Source organism: Rousettus aegyptiacus, unplaced genomic scaffold (assembly GCF_014176215.1).
Source record: "Rousettus aegyptiacus isolate mRouAeg1 unplaced genomic scaffold, mRouAeg1.p scaffold_m13_p_3, whole genome shotgun sequence".
NCBI classification, from domain to species: Eukaryota; Metazoa; Chordata; class Mammalia; order Chiroptera; family Pteropodidae; genus Rousettus; species Rousettus aegyptiacus.
The window spans coordinates 127,968,619-127,988,572 of NW_023416306.1; the positions used below are offsets into that span (position 1 = coordinate 127,968,619).

The window sequence follows — 19,954 nt, forward strand, 5'->3', positions numbered from 1 at the left end:
TATTCATTCAACAATCGACTAGTTTGAATTGGGTGTCTACAACATGCCAGGCACTGGTCTAGATGCTGAGGATACAGCAGTGGACAAGCAGACAGAACAGACAACAGTCTTCATGGAGAAACAAACAAACGTTTTGGCACATGTTAACACCCCTGAGGTGCAGGCTTGGTGTTATTATTGAACACAAATGAGCCACGTGTGGAATGGATCATATCATATTTAAAAATTCATATTTATACACAAAGATGAGACTGTGGAATGATTCGGTTGCAACTTTACTTCCTTTTTCACAAGAAAGATCCCAGACTTGAAAAGGTTGAACCTGAAATGGCAGTAAGAAAATGGGGGGTGTTTTGAGAGCACACCCAGATGTACCCTGTGCTGGTCTGAGGACAGCCCATAGCATTAAGAGAAAATGTGGACAAGACAGTGAATCATAACTGAAAAATCACTAAAGAGTCATAGAAGAATGGCCAAAGCAAAGGTAGTTCCACGTGCTAAAATCAGGTGAGGCCACCTACAGATTAGTGCTTGCTTTTTTTTTTCTTTGAGGCACAATTTAGAACAGATAAATTGATGATTAAAATGATTAAGCAGATAAGAAATGTCCATAATGTTCTAGCCAAGACTCAGTACATGTTAATAAGTAATAAAAACTAACATTGATTGAACACATACATATTTATATGGTACTAATCCAAGCTCCCAATCACAACTCTGTTACTATTTTAATCCTATTTTACTAGGAGGAAACTGAGGCAAAAAGAAATTTTAAATCTTGCTCAAAATCACAAGCTAGTAAATGGCAGAGCTATGATTCAAACCCAGACAGTCTGGGTCTACTGCCCATACTCTTCTTCAGCAAGCTATATTGTTTTTCTAGGATTAACGGGTTATTATTATTGTCATCATCTTTATCAGTAGAGTTGCCAGATTTAGTAAATAAAATACAAAATACCCAGTTAAATTTTGAAGTTCAGAAAAACAATGAATAATTTATGTATACATATACCAAATAAATATGTCCCAAGCAATAGTTGAGACCACATAGTGTACTAAAAAATTATTTGTTGTTTAGCTGAAATTCAAATATAACCAGACGTCCTTATTTTATATGGCAATCCTGAATTGGTAGCATAAGGATTGAGGGGTGTTCGATTAGAGAGCTCTGTGGTCTCTTGTAACTTAGGTTCTGTGATTCTTGAAGTACTCAAAACTCTGTCTCCCTTAGTTGATTTTTTTTTACTATCCTTACTACATGGTAGGGACCAAATCAAAACTGAATGAATGAGGTTTGGCCCTCGTTCTGATTCTCATCCTAAACAAATATAGTAATTCTTATAGTAAACCCAGTTTTCAAGAACTAGCACTGCTGTGACCATCCTTATTTCACAAGAAGAGGATGTCGATGTTTGCATTTATCCCTAGGTAAACGCAAACTTGAGTAAGCATGATCTTTCCATGTCTCCTTCTCTTAGGGAATGCTGTGAATGTCACCTGTCCGAGACAAATCGATCACTGCATACAAAGCAAAGAGCTGCCTGAGGGACATAAGCCAAAAGAACCACCTCCCCAGCAATCTCTTCCTACCCACCAAGCCCTTGGTTATTGAATATATATGGATTGGGTTGCTTAAGAGCTCCTACAGGAGCCAACATTTTTTTTACCATTAATAATCTGCTATGTGAAACGATATCTTGTAAAGATTTTATTTTCACTTAATCATCCATATAAATTCTGGTAAGGGCCTGGAAAAGAGACAATCAGAGAAAAAAGCCTCCTTTAGTCTACTCTAGGCCAATCCTGAATCAATGACTGAGGTTGAAAGAGGGAAAACTGTAACCGTTCCCTAAGCTTCCCAGTTGGGCTCTCAAGGGCCATATTATTTGGGTGGATTCCTGTAAAACAAAGTTTGGTTTGAAATGAATAATGTAGCTGGTATCTTTGCTAAGTAGCTACAAACTTACCTAAATCAGAAGAACTGAGACAAGAGAATTTAATTCTGATTTAAAGGCAACAAATTCATTTTAGTTATTTCAGGTTAGAGTTTGGTCTAATTGTTTATCTAACTGCAGGCCTTTTTTTCCCACCTGGCTGGACCTGCAGAGGCCTAGGCCACTTCCCTGAGAACTCTGGCCTCCTAATGGATTGGGTCACTTCTCCAGGACTCAGGTATTCACTCCCACTCCCTACTGCATAATTCAGGTGTGGCTTTGGAAAAAGCTGCTCCAATCGTTGTCCTTACCCACATAATCTTTGGCTGTAAAGGTGTGGCCCAAGGTTAATTTTGAAAATGTATGGAGCTACAAGGCTATGATACAAAACAAAAACAAAAACAAAAACAAAAACACACAGAAAAAAATTACCATAACAGAATCTGTGAGACAAAAGGATCCCAACAGATCTTGGAATGCGTGTAGTGGATCTGTGAGTTTTCGCTGATCTGCAGCACGGATGACAAAAAGAGAAACGATGCCCTGAATTTTTCATAAAGCTCAGTGTATTCAATAAAAAGACTGTCTTTTAATCTTAGATTATTTCCTTTTTACTTTTGGGATGTTAAAGTACTCTTTCTTTTATGAACTGTGATAGTAGTATAGCTTCTATATGTTTGTTTTTAATGGTCTTATTAGGCAAAGTTAAAGAGTTTAACTTAAAAAATCCCACACATTTTAATAGCCAGTGCATTCCTCTAAACCACCCACACTGATCTAATCGACTTTCCTGTTTTTATCACTGAGGTAGGGCAGGCAAGTGAGTGACTTGCCTGTCCCGTATATGGAGAACGGTCAAGCTGGAACTTGAGCCCCTGGCTCCAGCCTCCAGACCAGGGCTCATCTCACTGCAGCTCGCTGTCCCCTCAACATGAGTTAACTGCTAAGGGCCAAAACCTCACTCGGAACAACTACACTGCCTTGAGTTCCAGTTGGTCTGGCACGAAAGCCTCAACTCCTAATTCAAGGACTGAAAATGCCAAGTACACTTGAGTGTGGTCTTTAAGTAAAAACAAGTTTGGCGAAGGTTGGACCAAATGAGCACGGAGTGCTTTGCACAGGAATTAGTTTCATCAGCCAAGTGGCTATAAACGACGTCTCGCCAGGCACAAGAGCAAAATTGCAATGTTTTCCTCGTATACGTTCGAGTGTAATTGTAAGGAGTGTGGCAACGTTCAGGAAAAACAGTGGGTAAATTAAACCTTCCTTGTCTTACGAGAAAGAGCTGAAAAAATGTGGGTTTTTATTGGTAAACAATGTTAGCATTTTCTAAGTAGATGTTTTTCTAATGTAGAATGAAGAAATGTGTTTTTGGCCTAATTGCATTAACAACTGATTGTTCCAAATGCTGACCTTCAATATAAGACAATGTGCTGGCATTCGATGCAGAAGAGGTGAAATGAGCAATTTTATAACTTAATGTGAAATCAAATCTCTTCTTGACTTAACTATTAAGCTTAAGGAGATGGGAGAAAAAACCAATTCTTATTTAAAATAATGCTACTCTATCATCATAATAAGATTCCCTTAGCACTGAACTGATGAAGAAGGCAATATTTGCAGCTAGACCCTTGGTATTATTTCATCGACATCTAACGAACCCATCAAGCTTCCTCAAAGCTGAAAGCTGCTCTGTACTATTGACGGAAAGCACATTAATCCTGAGTTTCTCATTTATTGAGTGGGCAGAGATTTCTAAAACACGAAGTCATTAGTGGTCAACTAACGCATTTCCTTGGTAGAACACACGATTAGTCAGTCATTGATTCAAAGGCATTAATTCAAAGGCTGGTAATCAGCCCCCTCTGTGTGAGTCATTTAAAAATTATGCTGTCTGAATATAAAAAGCCAGTCTTGATAGTCAACAAATTTTCAATGAACACTTAATACAGTGCACCATGCCAAGAATTAGGCAGGGAATTCAAATACACAATGCAAGAGGATGCCATTTTTGTTAAAATTAACAACAAGGAAGCACATCTATATGCATGGCTATATGTGGATAAATTGAAAAAATATACACCAAGAGGTTAACAGGCAATAACCTTACCTGATGGGACTCTAGGGACTTTTAATGTTCTTTCTGCTTCACTGATTTAAAAAATCATGTTAAATTAATATGTACTGCTTTAAAGGGTTTTTTAAACTTAATGTTTTTAAAGAAGACATGTAAGACATAGTCCTTGTCCTTGAGGAATTTCTGGTGTTTTAGGGGTAAATGATCTTTGTGGGGAGAAGTGAGTTTGCTTGGGTTGGCAGCTGATAACTACTGACATCATTTTTTTTTCCTTCCCCAGCTGATCAAAAACCATATTTCTATGTAAATAATGTAATAAGCTGAACCCACATTCTAAGAAAATTCCAATAAATAATTTGTTTGACTTGTGGAAGTTAGCCTTTTATGGGCTTGTCAATAAACCAGTCTTCCATTTAAAAGTTTCTATGGTAAATGCATCTGAATTTCCAATAAGCAACTTTACAATTGAATTTTGGGAACATAATTCAGAAATATGAGAGAAACTTATACAGTTGCCTTAGTGTATGATATTAATAACTAATGCTTATTATGTACTTACTACATTCATTATTTCATTTAACCCTACAACAACCTCGTACAAGAGATTTTACTATTGTTACCATTTTACAGGCAAGGAAATCAAGGCACATGATCACAAAACTTCCTAAGCTCACCAGGCATATACAGAGTAAGGTCTGAAGCCAGGTAGTCCAGAGTCACATCCTGCACCCAACTTTGTCTAGTCTATCACCTGCCACTTTCCATGTGCCATCTTGGGTCTTGCACTTAAAAGTGATTAAAATGATTTGATGATGATAAGCCCAGATAAAGCGAGTATGTTTCAGTTTTTGACCAGATAAAATTAAATCTTACAAATGAATACAACTGCTGCCATACAATTAAATTAAAGGAAACTTTGCACAGGTATCTAGGAGTCAGCAATATTTTTTTTTTTTCTGTAAAGGGCCAGAAAAGTAATTATTTTAGGACTTGTGAGTCATATGGTCTGCTGCAACTGCTCAAATTCTGCTATTGTAACATGTAAGCAGCCCTAGACAATAATAAAACAAATGAGCATGGCTGTGTTCCAATAAAATCTTTGTTATAAAATGGATGACGGGCAGGATTCTGTCTGCAGGAGGAAGGCTGCCACCCCTGATCAAGATGCTACTGTAACACAGCTAACAAATCCAAAAGTAGCTGTTAAAACTTAAAAGCTGAGGTGTAGGGATTTATTTGGTAAAATCTCTTTCAATAAATAAGAAACAGCACAGTAGGGGTCAGAACTGTCCAAATGCCTCAGAATAATGTTAAATAATACTGATAGATAAATACCTGGTGAGTTGAATTTTCCTCTCCTAATGCTGGGATAGGCAGTCCCCGCAAAGTATTGTCTCATAGGTATGGGAGTTTTTGACAAATAGACAAATGAGCAGTGTACATAATAAACAGAAGCAACTGATGTGAAAACTATTTTTCTCAAGCTTTAGGGGTTAATACCTAAAATACAGGTTATATGAGTTGCAAAGACTCCACCTGTAATGCTCATCCATACACCATACTTTCAGAAGACACCGACATCGTCAAAGTTAAACTTGCCAGTACTACTATATGATTTTACACAAATCTTTACATGACTATGACCAATTCTATACTAATTCCACTAAAAGATCTTAACCTAGTTGCACCAAACGAAACTCCTGAATCCTGTAGGAACTGAAGTAAGATTCACAGTTCTCTGTTTATAATGAAGTCAACGCAAATTCGAATCAAATTCCCATTCTGAATTTTGAAGAGCCCTATAAAAAATGGCGCCTGGCGAGCTAACATTGAAACATAAAGGACAACTCAAGAATGTTACTTATTTTCAACTGTTGATTTTGCTTCTCGTGCTTCCTTTAGTAAACCTAAGTGCAGAGAAACAGACAAATTTGCGTATTTTTTTTGCATGAGGCAATCTTTTTAAAACCTTTTAAGTTTGAACTTAACCGCTTTGCAATTAGGAGAGCTATCGACAGAACTCTGCAGACTGGGACTTCCTCTAGGAAGAGCAGGGGTTTCAGACATCACATACTAGAGGATGTTGAAGCTACAGTGCGGTGGATTAAAATAGACGGATACTGGCTGCATCCTGATTTTGTGAAGTACCAGAAAAATAAGTTAGCATCATCTTTGCCCTTCCCGCAGCCTGAACCAAGGGACAGAAAAAAAGTACAACACCACGTTCTGAGACAGTTAAAATGACACGAGCATAATTCCAGATGGATCTTCTTACACTAGGGATAAAGTCACATTTTACCATGGACACTGTCATCTCAATTAGAAATGTCCCAAGAAGTCAATAAAGGATACAAAAATGTAGTCATCCATGTATCTCTTCTTCAGATTCTCCACGATGGCGTTCTCTGTGATCTTGGAGAGCAAGACCATGTCGTCCACACCGCTGTGCTTGACATTGTGGCTCTGCCAGTGGTACCGGTAGGCACCTTTGCTTCCCTGTCAATGGAAAACACACAACGATTAAGATAGTTTTTCTCCTGGGTTTAAAAAAAAAAAAAGGCGCTAGTTTCCCAAATATTCCTCTTATCAAACAGAATAGAAAAGATAGAGCAAACGAAGATTTTGCCATCTTAGACCCGGATTCAAGTTTCAGTTTTGCCACCTACAGACTAAGTGAATGACATGGGAACAGTTATCTAAGCTCGCTGTGTCACTTCAGCTTCTCTTTTTGCATGTGTAAAATGGGAGAAATGACACCCACTTCACAGAGTTGCTATAAGAATTAAACAAAATGACATAAGTAAAGCACCGAATAGTGTCTAGAGTAGAGCACAAGAGATGAGCAACGGTCTCCGATAATTCCTTCAACCTTATTGCTTTGTAGAATTTCAGTGAAAATGAGCAGGGAAATAGAAACTTCCTAGATTTGCTTTGCAAATTATATGTGACAGAACTCAGAAGAGAAAATATGTATCACAGAATGGCTAGGTTACACTGTCACCATTTTTCCTCCATAAACTTATCACTGTGGATGTGATACTGGCCTTCCTCATTCAAAAAATAAGCTACATTTTGATGACTCATCACTGCGATATTAATGAGGAAATGGACAGGACAGCATAATCATGATCACAAAACATGCTACAGGCAGGAGGACCTCATGTGGCCCCATGGCCTCCTTGGACAGATGAAGCTGTGTCCCCTGTCCGTTTATCGGAGTTACAACTTAACACCAGGAGCGGCTTCTGAACTCCCTGTGACCGGCAGGGTTTCCTTCGACTTGGAATTTCCACAGCGGGATCCCCCGTGTGTTCAGCTATGTGCCAAGTTTTAGAGTTAGGGGAGGATGGGAGCACCATGGTGGCTACACTTGGGGAGTTCACTGTCCACTGAAGAAAACACCTCGGTATTGACGGATATGATTCACGCATCAGTAACAGTCAGTATGCAAACACATGTAAAATGAGTGTTCCAGCAGGAGGAGGAGATTCTTTTATCCTCAGGGAAACAGAAATAAGTCCCAGGAGAAGGTTCCATTGGAAGTAGATCTAAAATAATTTTAATTTACTATAGAAGCCTAGAGGAGGAAGGATAGTCATTATGATCTGCACTCACTGGGGCAAAAAAGCTGATATATACGAAATAATGGCAAATAACACACGGCAAGATACTGGAAGATTCTCCCTTCCCTTCAAACCCTTCATGCATCCCACTGGACGTCACACGCTGGACAAGTGTGGTGGGCACTGAACTGAGACAGACTTAGCTCCTGACCCCTTCTTGGAAGTTCACTTTTGGGGGAAGTTTAGACAAAGGAGAGAAAAATTCTGAATAAGGATATCTAGAAAGGCCGCCTGATCAGACGCCAAAACTAGATAAGAAAAGGTAATAGGCTCTTCAAAAAAAAAGAGGGAGGTGGAAGAAAACAAGATAGGCACCGTTTTAAATTTCACTTTCAAAAGTTGTTTTCTTTGCAGGAGGCACAGGTCCTTTGATAAGAGCAAATTCTAAGCAGCTCTGGGAAAAGCAATTTTTAATAACCAGCCCGGAAGGGACCACCATGGGAAAAGCATACCAGTGTCGCGGGCTCAAGCTCCAGAAAGAGGTTCTGGCTGGCTTGCCACCATGCTGCCTTGCAGAGGGAAACTGTTTATATGATATATTTGGCTTTCTTAGAACCACATGCAGCATCAGTTCTACAAAATTACCTCAGACCTCACCACTCCTTCTTCCTCTTGTGGCAAAGCACAAAGAGAAAAAACACTGGCCACAGCATGACTCACTGAATCTCAACCGAATGTCCATGGTTTTCTTCCAGCCAGATAAAGATTCCTAGTGACTCCGCCCTCCTCCACCCTCCTTCCTTTTCCAGCTTAGTTGTTCTTTCTGGGCGCCCACAAAAATTACTCTGCATAGAAAACTAAGGTTCTGGAGAAACTAAACAATAGGTGTGTTTGTTTGTTTTTAACCCCAGTAAATATCCACCTACTTAAAAGAGGCAAAAAATGTTCATTTCTTTTTGGAAAACGTACGCACAGTTGATCAAAACAGAAGGGGTATTAGTAAGTGGTTATCTAACTTCTGCAAAGGACAAGAAATGGAGGGGCTCTGTGTCCAAATACATGCGGCTGTACCGATTCACAGAAACTGCCTTCTCAAGGTAGACTACGCAGTGTAGGGGTCCCATCCGACTCCTGTCTCACTGTAGAGTGATGATAGTACATGACTGTCCGTCCCGTCTCAGAGGTGGTGTCCTCCTCTTAACGGCAGTTATTCCCCAGTAAAACCGGGCTCCTTGGGGAGTTCACTGAGTCTCATGACACTGAAGAGTCCCACCCCTGGGACTCCAGACCTCCGTGTACTAGAGGATAAGGAACCAACGGTGTGGCTGGACAGTCACTACAAAGCAAGGCGGCTTGCTTCGTGGTGGCTGTGCTCCCTTTGCTATCCCAAACCACCGTGTGAGCGAGGGATTCACACCCTTGTGCCGTGACAAAAGGAAGCCGACTTCCCACGAGATAAGTAGCAACGGCAAGATGTAAACCTGGCTAGGATTATGAACTCATCCAGACATCATGGTTTCTTCCCACTTTCTCTCTCAGGGCTTATTGGGTATTTCTACCTGTTAAGTTTAAGATTGGAGACGATAGACTGTCTCCAAAACATCATTAAAGATACATATATTCTTTGTTAATGACCACCTTCTCTCAGCATTAAGGACGAAAATGCTGGAGTTGTTTTTATTTGATACATTTCCTATATCCAGTTGGTCTCTCCCTCCATCTCTCTCTCTCCCTCTTTCTCCCAGGAAATTACAGTTATATGTGTGAACTCATTCAGCCTTCGCAATCGCCCCCCATACTATGCATTATTATCTCTATTTTACTGATGAAAAAAACTGTAACTGCTCCGGGTGTTCTAGTCATAACTTCTCTGTTCTTAGCTGACTGCCCTTTTCTATGCCTTTCTCCTTCCTCAACCACCTCCCGAAAAGAAGTCCCCATAATTCAGATGAGGTGAAGGGAGGGAGGGAAGGTAGCTAGGCAGGGTGGGAGCAAACAGAGTCTGCTGGAGAAGGCTGACCTGCCCGGATTATGAGGACAAAGTCAGAACCCCCCACACAGGTAAATGAAAGCTGGGCTGGGACTAGGCTGGGAAGTGCTAGTAGAGGGTGAGAACTTTATCAGGGAAGTTGTAAACCAAACATGGAAACATAGCCTATCATTCCAGTCCAGTGAAGCTTAAGTTCCCCACAGTGAAATAGAAAAACTCTCTTATGTTTTTCTATAGGGAACAACTGCGTTTGATCACAGCAAGACTTTTCCAGAGGCCTTCCTTGGAACACAACCGCTGAGTCGGGGAGTTAAGTGGGGAATAGGGTGGGAAACGGGTTATCGTTTTACAACCCTAGACAATGTCCTCAGAAGCAAAGGCTGAAAGTTGTCTTCAGATCACAAACCTCTGTCCTAGAACTGCGAGAACATGATTCATGCTTCTGGAACAAATAACCCTGGCCCATGCGTTTCTTCCTTGCACCCCTGACTGGGAGGGTAGGGGCAGGACGAGCTGCCATGCATCCTGGGAGGAGGAAGGGCAGCGACCAGGACTTCGCCTTCTGTGTGAGGAGGGCCATTTTCCTTAGATGGGAAAGGCCCAGTTTACCAGGCTGTCGCATAGGCGAGAGCCAGCTTCCTTTCTCTTCCGGCAGCTTTTTCCTAGGTAGGAAACTCTTTTGGGGGCTTCCCCACTAAAAATGGTAATGTTTTAAATAAGTAAGGGTACTCCATATCTCGGTTCCCAAAAGTCCTTGATGACTATGGCATCGCAGCACAAAGGAAGGAAGGTAGCTGCTGATGTGCCAGCTAAGAAATGAAAATGAAAATAATAATCATGACAATGATGATGAAAAGTTGCTCTTATACCTGACAATTACAAGGGAGATAAAATTACAAGGGAGATATTTCCCATCATATGATTGAGTGCAGACTTGCCTGGGTCCACATTTAGTTTCTAATGACGATTCAGTTTATAAAAAGCAATGGACTCACACACAAGTTCCAGAAAGTGGGGTACACCCACATCCACATAATGGCCTGGTTTGTTCCTCACATTTAGGAGGTGGCGCCAAGACACAGGAGTCCCTCACATGGAGGAAGAACCCAGCTCACTGATTCTTCGACTGATCTGAAAAGGCAGAGTGTCACTCACTGGGGTGTGTTTACCAGGGTAGGGACTAGGAAGAGCAAAGGTGAGTCGGCACAGAGGCGGGGATTGTTCTCTCCTGAAAGCCTACCTTCACTGGAGAAGGCCCCGGTGCAGCCTGTCTGCCACCGCCTGGCTCTGCAGACACTCTCACCAGTGTCTCAGTGAGTACTTTTCTTATTTGGTTCACCCAGGAGAGAGGAGGAGGCCATGTACTGGGTAACTACAGTCTTCAAACATGCCCTTTGGAAGCCATTAAATGTGCTATGTAAATACAATAGGCCCAGTGCTGGCAGAGCCTGGGGGCGGGGGTGATCATCCATAGTCTTCACTCTTCCAGGAAGAGTATATCGCACAGTGTTTTTAGAGAGCAATGTAGAAACAGGTATCAAAATTTTAGTTACGCAGACCAATACACATACAAGTAAGTAAATAAAAATGAAATTCACACCCTCTAGATACACCAAGATATATGTACAAGGCTGTTTACTAGAGCAGAGTGTGTGATGGGGAAAAGTGGACACAAATTTCGTGAACTGATTAGAATATGGCACACCCTTCCCACACAGGAGTTCTATGTAGTCACTGAAAGCGATCTGCTTGTGCTGATATGGAAAGATCTTTAAGACATACAGTTTCATGAAAATAGCAATCCATACGTAGATTAAGTCAAGAATGACTGAATTTGCCTAAATTTTTTTTAAAGGCACGTGTCAGACAGAATTGCTTTCTTAAAAGATATACAAGATTCTATTGGGGAGAAGGGTTTTGGGGAGAAGAGTGACTTTTACTTTCTATTTAAAACTTTTCTGCATAATTTACATTTTTAAAAAACGATATGCATGTCTTAATAAAATTTAAAAATAAATAGAAACATTGAAAATGATGCTAATACAATAGTGCATTTTCTGAGGATGGCGTTGGGTGGTAACCCAGCTAACTCTCAGTTGGGATCATCATTGTAAGCCTGGGTTCCATGCAGATTCAAGATTTGAAAGGTGGATTGAGAGACATTGTCTGGATGAGAAGATATTATGTCTATGACGACAGGCTGGTCCACAAGCACGACAGGACAGCAGATCTGATTTCCAGAAAACCTGAGACTAGAATGCTCCCAATGTTCTATAAGTATATCACCCTGAGACATAGAGAAACCATATTCTCACTGTGAAAATGGACTATAGATAACATTCTGATCTGCCATCAAGCTGAGCTTGGATTTTAATGGGACCTTTTTTTTTTTTTTTTTTTTTTTTTGATCCTAGTAAGTTATAATAGGAAAGGAACAGAGCTTTAATCTTTTAACTGACAGTCTGAGAATTCTACCTTTTGTATTTCTGCTATTTGACTGGAAATACTGTCATTGCAAAAGATGGGGGGGGGGGAAATTCAACCATAAATATTTATTTTTCTCCTATGTACCAGGCACAGTAAACCAGCATTGAACTTGCCATGTATTTCAACTTTATGAAATTTAGACTCCCCACTATTAGGGTGGTGTTTGAGGCAAGTGTATATGTGTGTGCTTTAGTGTAGTGAACAGAGTGCAAAGAAGGACGGTTTCTGGAAGAGGTGGGAGTGGGGACGGGCCAACAATATACCGCCATTCCCCTCAACCCTTGGGGTAGTTGAAACTAACACATAAACCCATAAATATGTGCCAATGCTTTACATGATCTCATTTAATTTACAAACCGCCTGCAAGACATGGATACCACAATCCCTCTTTACTGCTTTACAAATGGGTAAAGTTGAGGTCTGAGACTATAATTTACCAAGTTGCCTGTCCCTGGAGGGGCTGGGGATGGGAAAGTGCATTGTGGGGTTGGCACACAAAGTGTGTGTGTGTGGTGGGGGCGGGGATGAGGGGAGAATTAATGGATATCGAAGATGTGCTCATTAGCTTTATTCATGTAAGTATATGTGACTGGAACGAAAGTTCAATATTTGCGTGACATTTTCATATACATGTCTCAGTTAATTCCTGAGACCAAGGGTCAAAGCTAACTAAGAATTGTCATCAGAATTTCTGAATTCATTTTCTTTGCTCATTCTGCTACACCACATCTCATTTCCAACACCATCGTCAAAGCTGGGTGTAGTCGTTGGGTCCAGGATCACGAGGTCCACTGGTCAGTCTCTAAGCCAGGATTGGCCAGAGCCAAACTTCCTGGAGGCAACTAGAGCGAACATAATTTTATCATCCAAAACGGGACACTGTGAGTGCAGAAGAAAGCGTTGTTAATAATAAAGCTGGAACAGGAGGCATGAGCCAGTTGAGTCCCAGGTGCATGGTTGTATCTGTGATCAACTTGATCTCGGAAAAGTCACGGGCAACTCTCAAAGACCAGCCCTCTGAGCCAAGATCCTGGGTTCCTTAACCACAGGGTCTCCCACAAATCACTCTGCCTGTCTGGGCCTCTCAGCCACCTGCTCTTTGGAAAGAGGTTCCTAATATTACACTGCCCCCAGGGGCTACTGTTAAGATTAAATAAGACTGACAATCACACCAGTCCCCAATCCCTCTAGGGTAAAGTTGGTTTTATAAGGTGACATGGGCAGGGGCGGAGGGAATGGGGGTTGGAGGGGTTGGGGGAGGCTGGGGCAAAGGGTGGATAGTACCTGCCAGGCTGTCAACATTGGCTTGACTAATTGAGTGGGGAAGGGGAAAATGTTTGTAAAAAAATAACAGGAGATGGTGTGGTGCCCAAATTTGGTTTTAATTGAATACACGATACTGTTTATATAAAATAATATCTCTGTATGAAAATACGGTTGTTGTGGTTGTTTATCTCTAAGTGTACTTTCTGCACAGTTTTATTTCTCTTCTGAGCATATGTTTATAAAATGTGCATACACATATATAGCTGTTTTCATTGAAAGAATTAGATCAGGTAAGATAAAGGATGCGAAAGTATCCAGTAAAGAGAAATAAAATATATATGACACTGTTTTCCTTATTTTTTGTTACTTTTATAACTTTTTTTTATAACTTTTATAACTTATCTGTATCAACCACCTTTATAAATTTTCTTATCTCTAAGACAAGTTCCACCGGTCCTATGCTTCAAATTTTTCTATAAACTGTCCTTTTCAATTTGGCTAAACTCAAAACAATCATTTCCATAAAATCACCAGTTTGGTCCGTTAGTTTTATTTCATCGAGACGTGTTAAAATAAACGAAGACATACAGTTTAAAACACACAACGTGGGGCTGTACAGCCTGATCTTACCATCCACCTTGGCGCCATATTCCACCCGTGGGGACCTGCTGCCCTTCTCTATTCAGCCTGTTCCCACCTCAAGTCTAGCTTTAGGTAATTTCAAGTCTAGCTCTAGGTAATTTAAAGGATTTCTACTGTATTCCCCAAACATATTTTTTTCTTTGCAGTGGAAAATCTCACTTGGCAAGACTAGATTTCCCTCTAGATAGTAAGTGACAGCCTAGGTTTTGTTTTTGTAAGTAGAAACTACTCTGTATTTATGTTCCGAATCCCTTGCGCTTTCCACAAGGGGTCCCAAGACCCTTCCTATCTGTAGTTCTCTTGCTTCAGAAAAACCTTCCCAGGCGCACATGGGACATTGCAGTTGTCTCCAGGATGAGGGCCTGTCTTGAGGCTGAGGAGAAAATTCTCTCTTGGGCACCTGCAATTTATTCTTTCTCTCTAGGGAAGCACTTCCTGCAAGGATTATCAGCACTGTTCTAACATTTTATTTGTGATAATTTATTTAATCCTCACAACCTTACCAGGCTGGAAATTGAAACACAGAAGTTAAATAACTTGCCCAGCTCCCATAGGAGGGCTTCAGACGCAGGTCACCTGGCTCTCAAATCTTGGGGCTTAACAATACCTACTGCTTCTCGTATTAAGTGGCCATTGGAAACAGCAATAATTCTAAAGTTAACAGTAACTGCCTTATTTTTACTGACATGTTTACTGTCACATGTCACATGTCAACTTCTTTCATCTGCACAACACCCTGAAGCAGGTACTCTTATTACTGGTATGTAGGGTACCTTGTGCAAAGCCTGGCAGCTAGGAGCCCATAGAGCAAGCAGGCTGGCTCTACATGGCCTTGCACAACGCAGAAAACTCAGTGCCAAGGCATCGGCCTCGGGAGCATGACTGTTTCCTGCCGTGTCTCCAGCATGCAGGACAGTGCCTGGCACATGGTCATGTTCAATCACTAGCTTGGTGAACAAATTCCAGGTCACTTGTGCTCATCTCAGAACTAGCTATATATCACTATGACAGCTACAGTGGGGGAAAATGGAGGTTCTGTGTCCAGAGTCTGCCCCAAGGGAAAAAAAAGTTTCCAAACCTTTCCTATTGCCCCAGCCCAAGAGCAAAGGAGAGAAATGTTGCCCCCAAGGACAGTTCTTTTCTTAATTGTCTGTCATCCAGGATTTTATTCTTCACAATTAAGCCAATCTATTAAATATACAACTAAATGTGATCAGATTTCGCACATCTACTGACAGGACTTTCATTAGTAGATTCATAAACCAAGAGAATAAAATCCTATCAGACTTCGTGTCCTAATTTTTGGTTTGAAAATTACAGTCCCTGAAGCCATGGTAGCTGTTTTATAAACTTTTTAAATTGAATTAAAAAGTCATATCCAGAGAGATCTCGGGCCACAGAGAAGCTGGCTGACAGGGTGGCAGAGAGGAGGGTTCTGTGGGCACATCTCAGGGGGAGAAGCCACCAGAGCAGCCACTTAATCAACACTGTGGCTCAGTGTCACCAAGGGTCCTACAGGCTCAGGATGGCTCCATGTGTGAAAATAAATACCTGGTCCATCCTCTCACTCACTTGGTCATTTCTTCTCAGGACCCATACTGTGGACTTCAAGAATGCAACAAATATGAGACTGGGCTGAAGGAATTTGGAAAGGGGCAGGGAGAATCATGTATATATTTGATAATTCAATTACAAACCCTAAGACAGATAGCCCTAAGGAGGACTTTGCCTCCTGATGCCTCTGTTTATCAGGTAATCTCTCAGCAGCCACACTTGGCCTCCAGAAGGCCAGCACTGAAGCCCAAGTGTCAAGGGGGTTGGTGCGGGTGAAGCAAGGAGGAGCACAGACCCAAGAGTCTTATCTTGTTTTTATGTATCTTTGCCTACAGAGAGTCGAAGAGGCTCTAAGGCTCTAACCACCTGCCTGCTGTGAACTGCCACCTCCCCCCCCACCCCCACCCCTCAATTCAGTAAGTAAGTTATGGGGATGAATTTACAATAAAACCAATTTGAGACATCAATAGGGCTTCACTGTGGGCTTACCCAGGACCCTTGTTATGTTCTTCCGAGTTTGGGGGAGGCCACCAACAGGTACACTTTGCCTCCCTTCCATCAAGCTTGAATCCTTACTAAAGGTTCAACTGCAAGCAAATACAGATTTTTAAAAATATGGAAATTAAAAAGGAAGGTAAAGAGAGGCTATGCAGAGGGAGAGAGAGGACCGCCCACAACTAACTGAACAGAGGTCTTAGCACCCCTGCAACTAAAAAGACTTTTAAGGAAGTTAAATGTTTCAAGGACATTTAGTAAAAGCAGCATTGCAAGGATTCCAATCTCTAAGTCTCAGAGTTTGTTTGTTTGTTTGTTTTCTGTAAAATGGGGAAAATAACAGTATCTACCTTACGGGGCTTCTGAGGTTGTTAAATTAGATAATGTGTGGAGAGTTCATACTACGCTGCCTGGCCCACCGTGACTGAATTGGGAACGCTGGTAGCCAGGAATAGTGCCCTGATTGACTATCTCATATTTCAAGAAAGAATCGGAGAACTGTCATCTCATTTGGCCGACAAGATAATAGCAGAGACAGGAGTCAATAGAGAAATATGGAACTTTTAAAGTTTCATGATGCCCAAGTGATGCATAATCACACACTATGTGAGACGTCTGAACTCAGGATTCTCTGAGAATAGGGAGCTACTACAGCAGAGTAGGAGAAAGACAGCTGCTGCCAGAAAAGGCCTGCCGGGAATTTAAGAGGTTAGTAATGAAGAAGCACAGCGAGGCCCATCTTGAATAACAGGTCGATGCTTTATAGGCCAAAAAAAAAAAAAAAAAAAAAGTGAGGTGTTTTGACCCATGCCCATGGCGACAGCTACTTAATAGAAGAGCCAGGACTAGAACTTGGCTCTTCTAGCTCCAAGTCCAGCACTGTGTGACTTTCTACTGCCTGCCCCTCCTGAGCAAACCTCTGGCAAAGAATTCTGTCACCCACAAAAGTTCTGGGAAGAACAATCAGATGAATCGAGGCACTGAAATAGTTTAAATTTCTCAAATAATCAACATTATCACTTGTGAACCTTGACTCTCTGTAATCGGACTGCATGAGGGCACTGGTGTCCATCCAAATAGTAAATATTGGAAGAGCTTAACTTCTTCCTCATTTTTAATATTAAGATAAATATACAAAGAAGTTTTAATAATGTTTTCCAGTAGGTTATCTTGCATGCAGAGAGGTACAGACCCCACTTGGAGACCACTTTCCTAGAACCCCTTGCCGTCTACCCAGGATATAGACCTCTGTTTATGGGGAGAAAAAGAGTCATGGCATTGGCTTCAGAATCAGGAACAAACAGGTAAAGGAGAAAGGCAATCTCCAGAAGAGGAGGGGAAATGCCAGCAGAAATTAGAAAACTGTAATCGAACTACAGATCTCTTGGTTGGAGAAGCCCACGAAGCTTCTTCCAATAGTAACTTTCTCCTGCAGGAATCTCTAAAACTGAAAATAAAACACAAGCTAACCATGTCCGATGGGATTATAGGGCATGGGTACGTTACACCAGCTCAAAGCTCACAAAGTCCACAGAAAATCCAAGACATTTTTGGTGATTGCTGCCCATTGCTCATTATATTCCATTATATTCCATGAAATATAATATAGCATCAAGAAGGCAACCCATGTCATCAAGAGGTGTGTCCCACAACATTTAGGGAACAGGGCTTGGGCACTGTTTTTCTTGAGCACCTACTATTTGCCAAACACCATGCTATGTGTTTTGTTTTATTCGATCTTAAAAGAATTGTAGAACCAAAGAGGTACTATGTAACAGATCAAAAAATTGGCCAAAGAGAATCATGGAGTCCAGATCTGTACTTGAATTTGGGGAATTTAGAAACACAAAGCAGCTTCCATCGAGGTTATGGTGGAAGACAAAAGATACAGATTCCCCACTCTGAAATATCGCAAGGGAGGCAGACATTCTCATTTAATAGTGAGACTTCAAATCGAGCACCTGAGGCTGCCTTTAAGTCTCATGTGGCAAGTTGGATCGACTGCCTGGGCTCCAGAACAGAGACTGCCACTCTAAGCAGGGGGCATTTTAGGCACACTGATATGATTGAATAGTAGAAAGATAATGGGTACTTTGAGAAGCCTCAGTGAAACTGAGAGACCAGAGAATTGGAGTCATCTGTGACAATTGTCCTCTGCCTGTCTTCTTTAAAGCTGGGGTCCCTGATGCCTGGGCTGTGGGCCATGGACCAGTACAGTCCGTGGCCTATTAGGAACCAGGCCACAGAGCAGGAGGTGAGCAGCGGGCAAGTGAGCAAGCAAAGCTCCATCTGTATTTGCAGCCGCTCCCCAGCGCTAGTATCATCGCCTCAGCTCCACCTCAGATCATCAGGCATTAGATTCTCAGAGAAACACCGGTCCCTGGTGCCAAAAAGGTTGGGGACTGCTGCTTTAAAGAACTCGCAGCCAGTTTCAAAGACAGAGCCCCACATCCTGGTCTTCAGTAAGTGTAGGCATCTCATTCAAAATTCTTTGGGGGAATGGATAATGATTTCCCTTTGTGGCAAAGATGCCTTTTAGCATAATAAAGATACTCAAATACTTTAAAAAGTAACATAAGAATTCTCACTCAGACAAAATGGGCAAAATAGACATCAGTTGCCAAAACAGTCCCAGCTAGAGATCTTTTGGAGGAACTTGTTACATAGCTTCCAAAGTCAAAACACATGGTGATCTCAGCCCTGCAAATTCAAGAACAGTAGTAAGCTCTGGTCTTCCTTGTAGTAAGGACAGAGAATGAGAGTTAAGGGGGTTGGAACTGACACACAAATGATCTCAAAGTAGTAATAACAGAAATCACTTTCTGCAAAAAATTGACACAAACTGTGGCCCACACTCTGTGTCAGGCGGGAGAGAGAGTGCCCACCCCGTTATGTGGAAAACAGTATGCTCCATTTGGGGCAGGGCCGTGAATAGAAAATAGATGTCAACATCACTACCTACCCAAGAGGGTTGTGCTCAAGAACTGCCAGCAAGACCACAAGTGAATTTGCAAAAGCATTTGCATGGTTTCTGATTACAAAAATGGTGAAAGTATTTGTACTACATTCTGCTCCCAAGTACACAAAAGTCCCTTTCTACCTGAGCCCCAAGACCCAATTATGAGGAAAAGTAGCACCAGCAGTCTCAATATTCTCCCTGGCTGTGACCCCTTCTCTTTCTGGGAGTCGGGCCAAAAACACGGTATAACTTCCTGATCGAATAACCAACACCCAAAGATACCTGGGAGCGACCACATGTCAAGTAAAGTTCATGGGAATAATAATAATAAAAAAAAACGTTTTCACTATTTGTTTCATGGAGTTTGGCTGGGTTTGGGTTTAAGATACAGATGTAGCTGCTAGCTTTGCACTTACAAGAAAAACTCATTTTAATTAATTAATTTTTTTAAAAAAAAATTCAGTGGCACAAGAAAAGTACAAAGGTTAGAGAAGAGAAATAGCTGGAAATCCTGAGAAAGATAAAAGGCAAATGATTTAAATTAAACTTTGCGGGAAACATTAAAGAAGGAAAGTAAATAAAACAACCCCTAGAGATGTAAACATACAACAAAGAAAAGTTGTTTGATCATGGGGCAAGCTGTGTGAATAAATAAAATACCATAAATGCTCTAAAGGAAAAAAATAATTAAAGAAGGAAAAAGTTTCCTTCCAACTTCCATTCTAAGAAAACCACAGCTCACATGCTAAATGGCTAAATTCAGGTAACATTCTCTCTCTCTCTTTTTTCTTGGCATTCTCTAGTTTAAAAAAATGTAAGTGAACCAATCATTTCCAGTCGGTGGGCAAATTTTGTTTGCTGCGTGGGTTTGTTTGAGTGGCTGTGAATACAGGCAAGGGTCTTTTTATTTTATTTTTTCCCTTTAAAAAAAAAAAAATCTGTGGTCGTTTCACAGGACTCCAGGGCACATTTATCAGTTTTGAAGAG

The 19,954-nt window shown here is 41.2% G+C and overlaps 1 protein-coding gene across 2 annotated transcripts in view; it reads right to left on the bottom strand.

Annotated features, from left to right (window-relative positions):
* Positions 1-19,954, bottom strand: part of MYO1E (myosin IE) — a 171,929-nt gene that overhangs the window by 94,007 nt on the left and 57,968 nt on the right. For both annotated transcript variants that reach the window (XM_036217669.1, XM_036217668.1), the window contains exon 2: positions 6,364-6,507. In XM_036217669.1, coding sequence (XP_036073562.1) covers positions 6,364-6,507 — 144 coding nt within the window. The remainder of the gene's footprint in view (positions 1-6,363; positions 6,508-19,954) is intronic.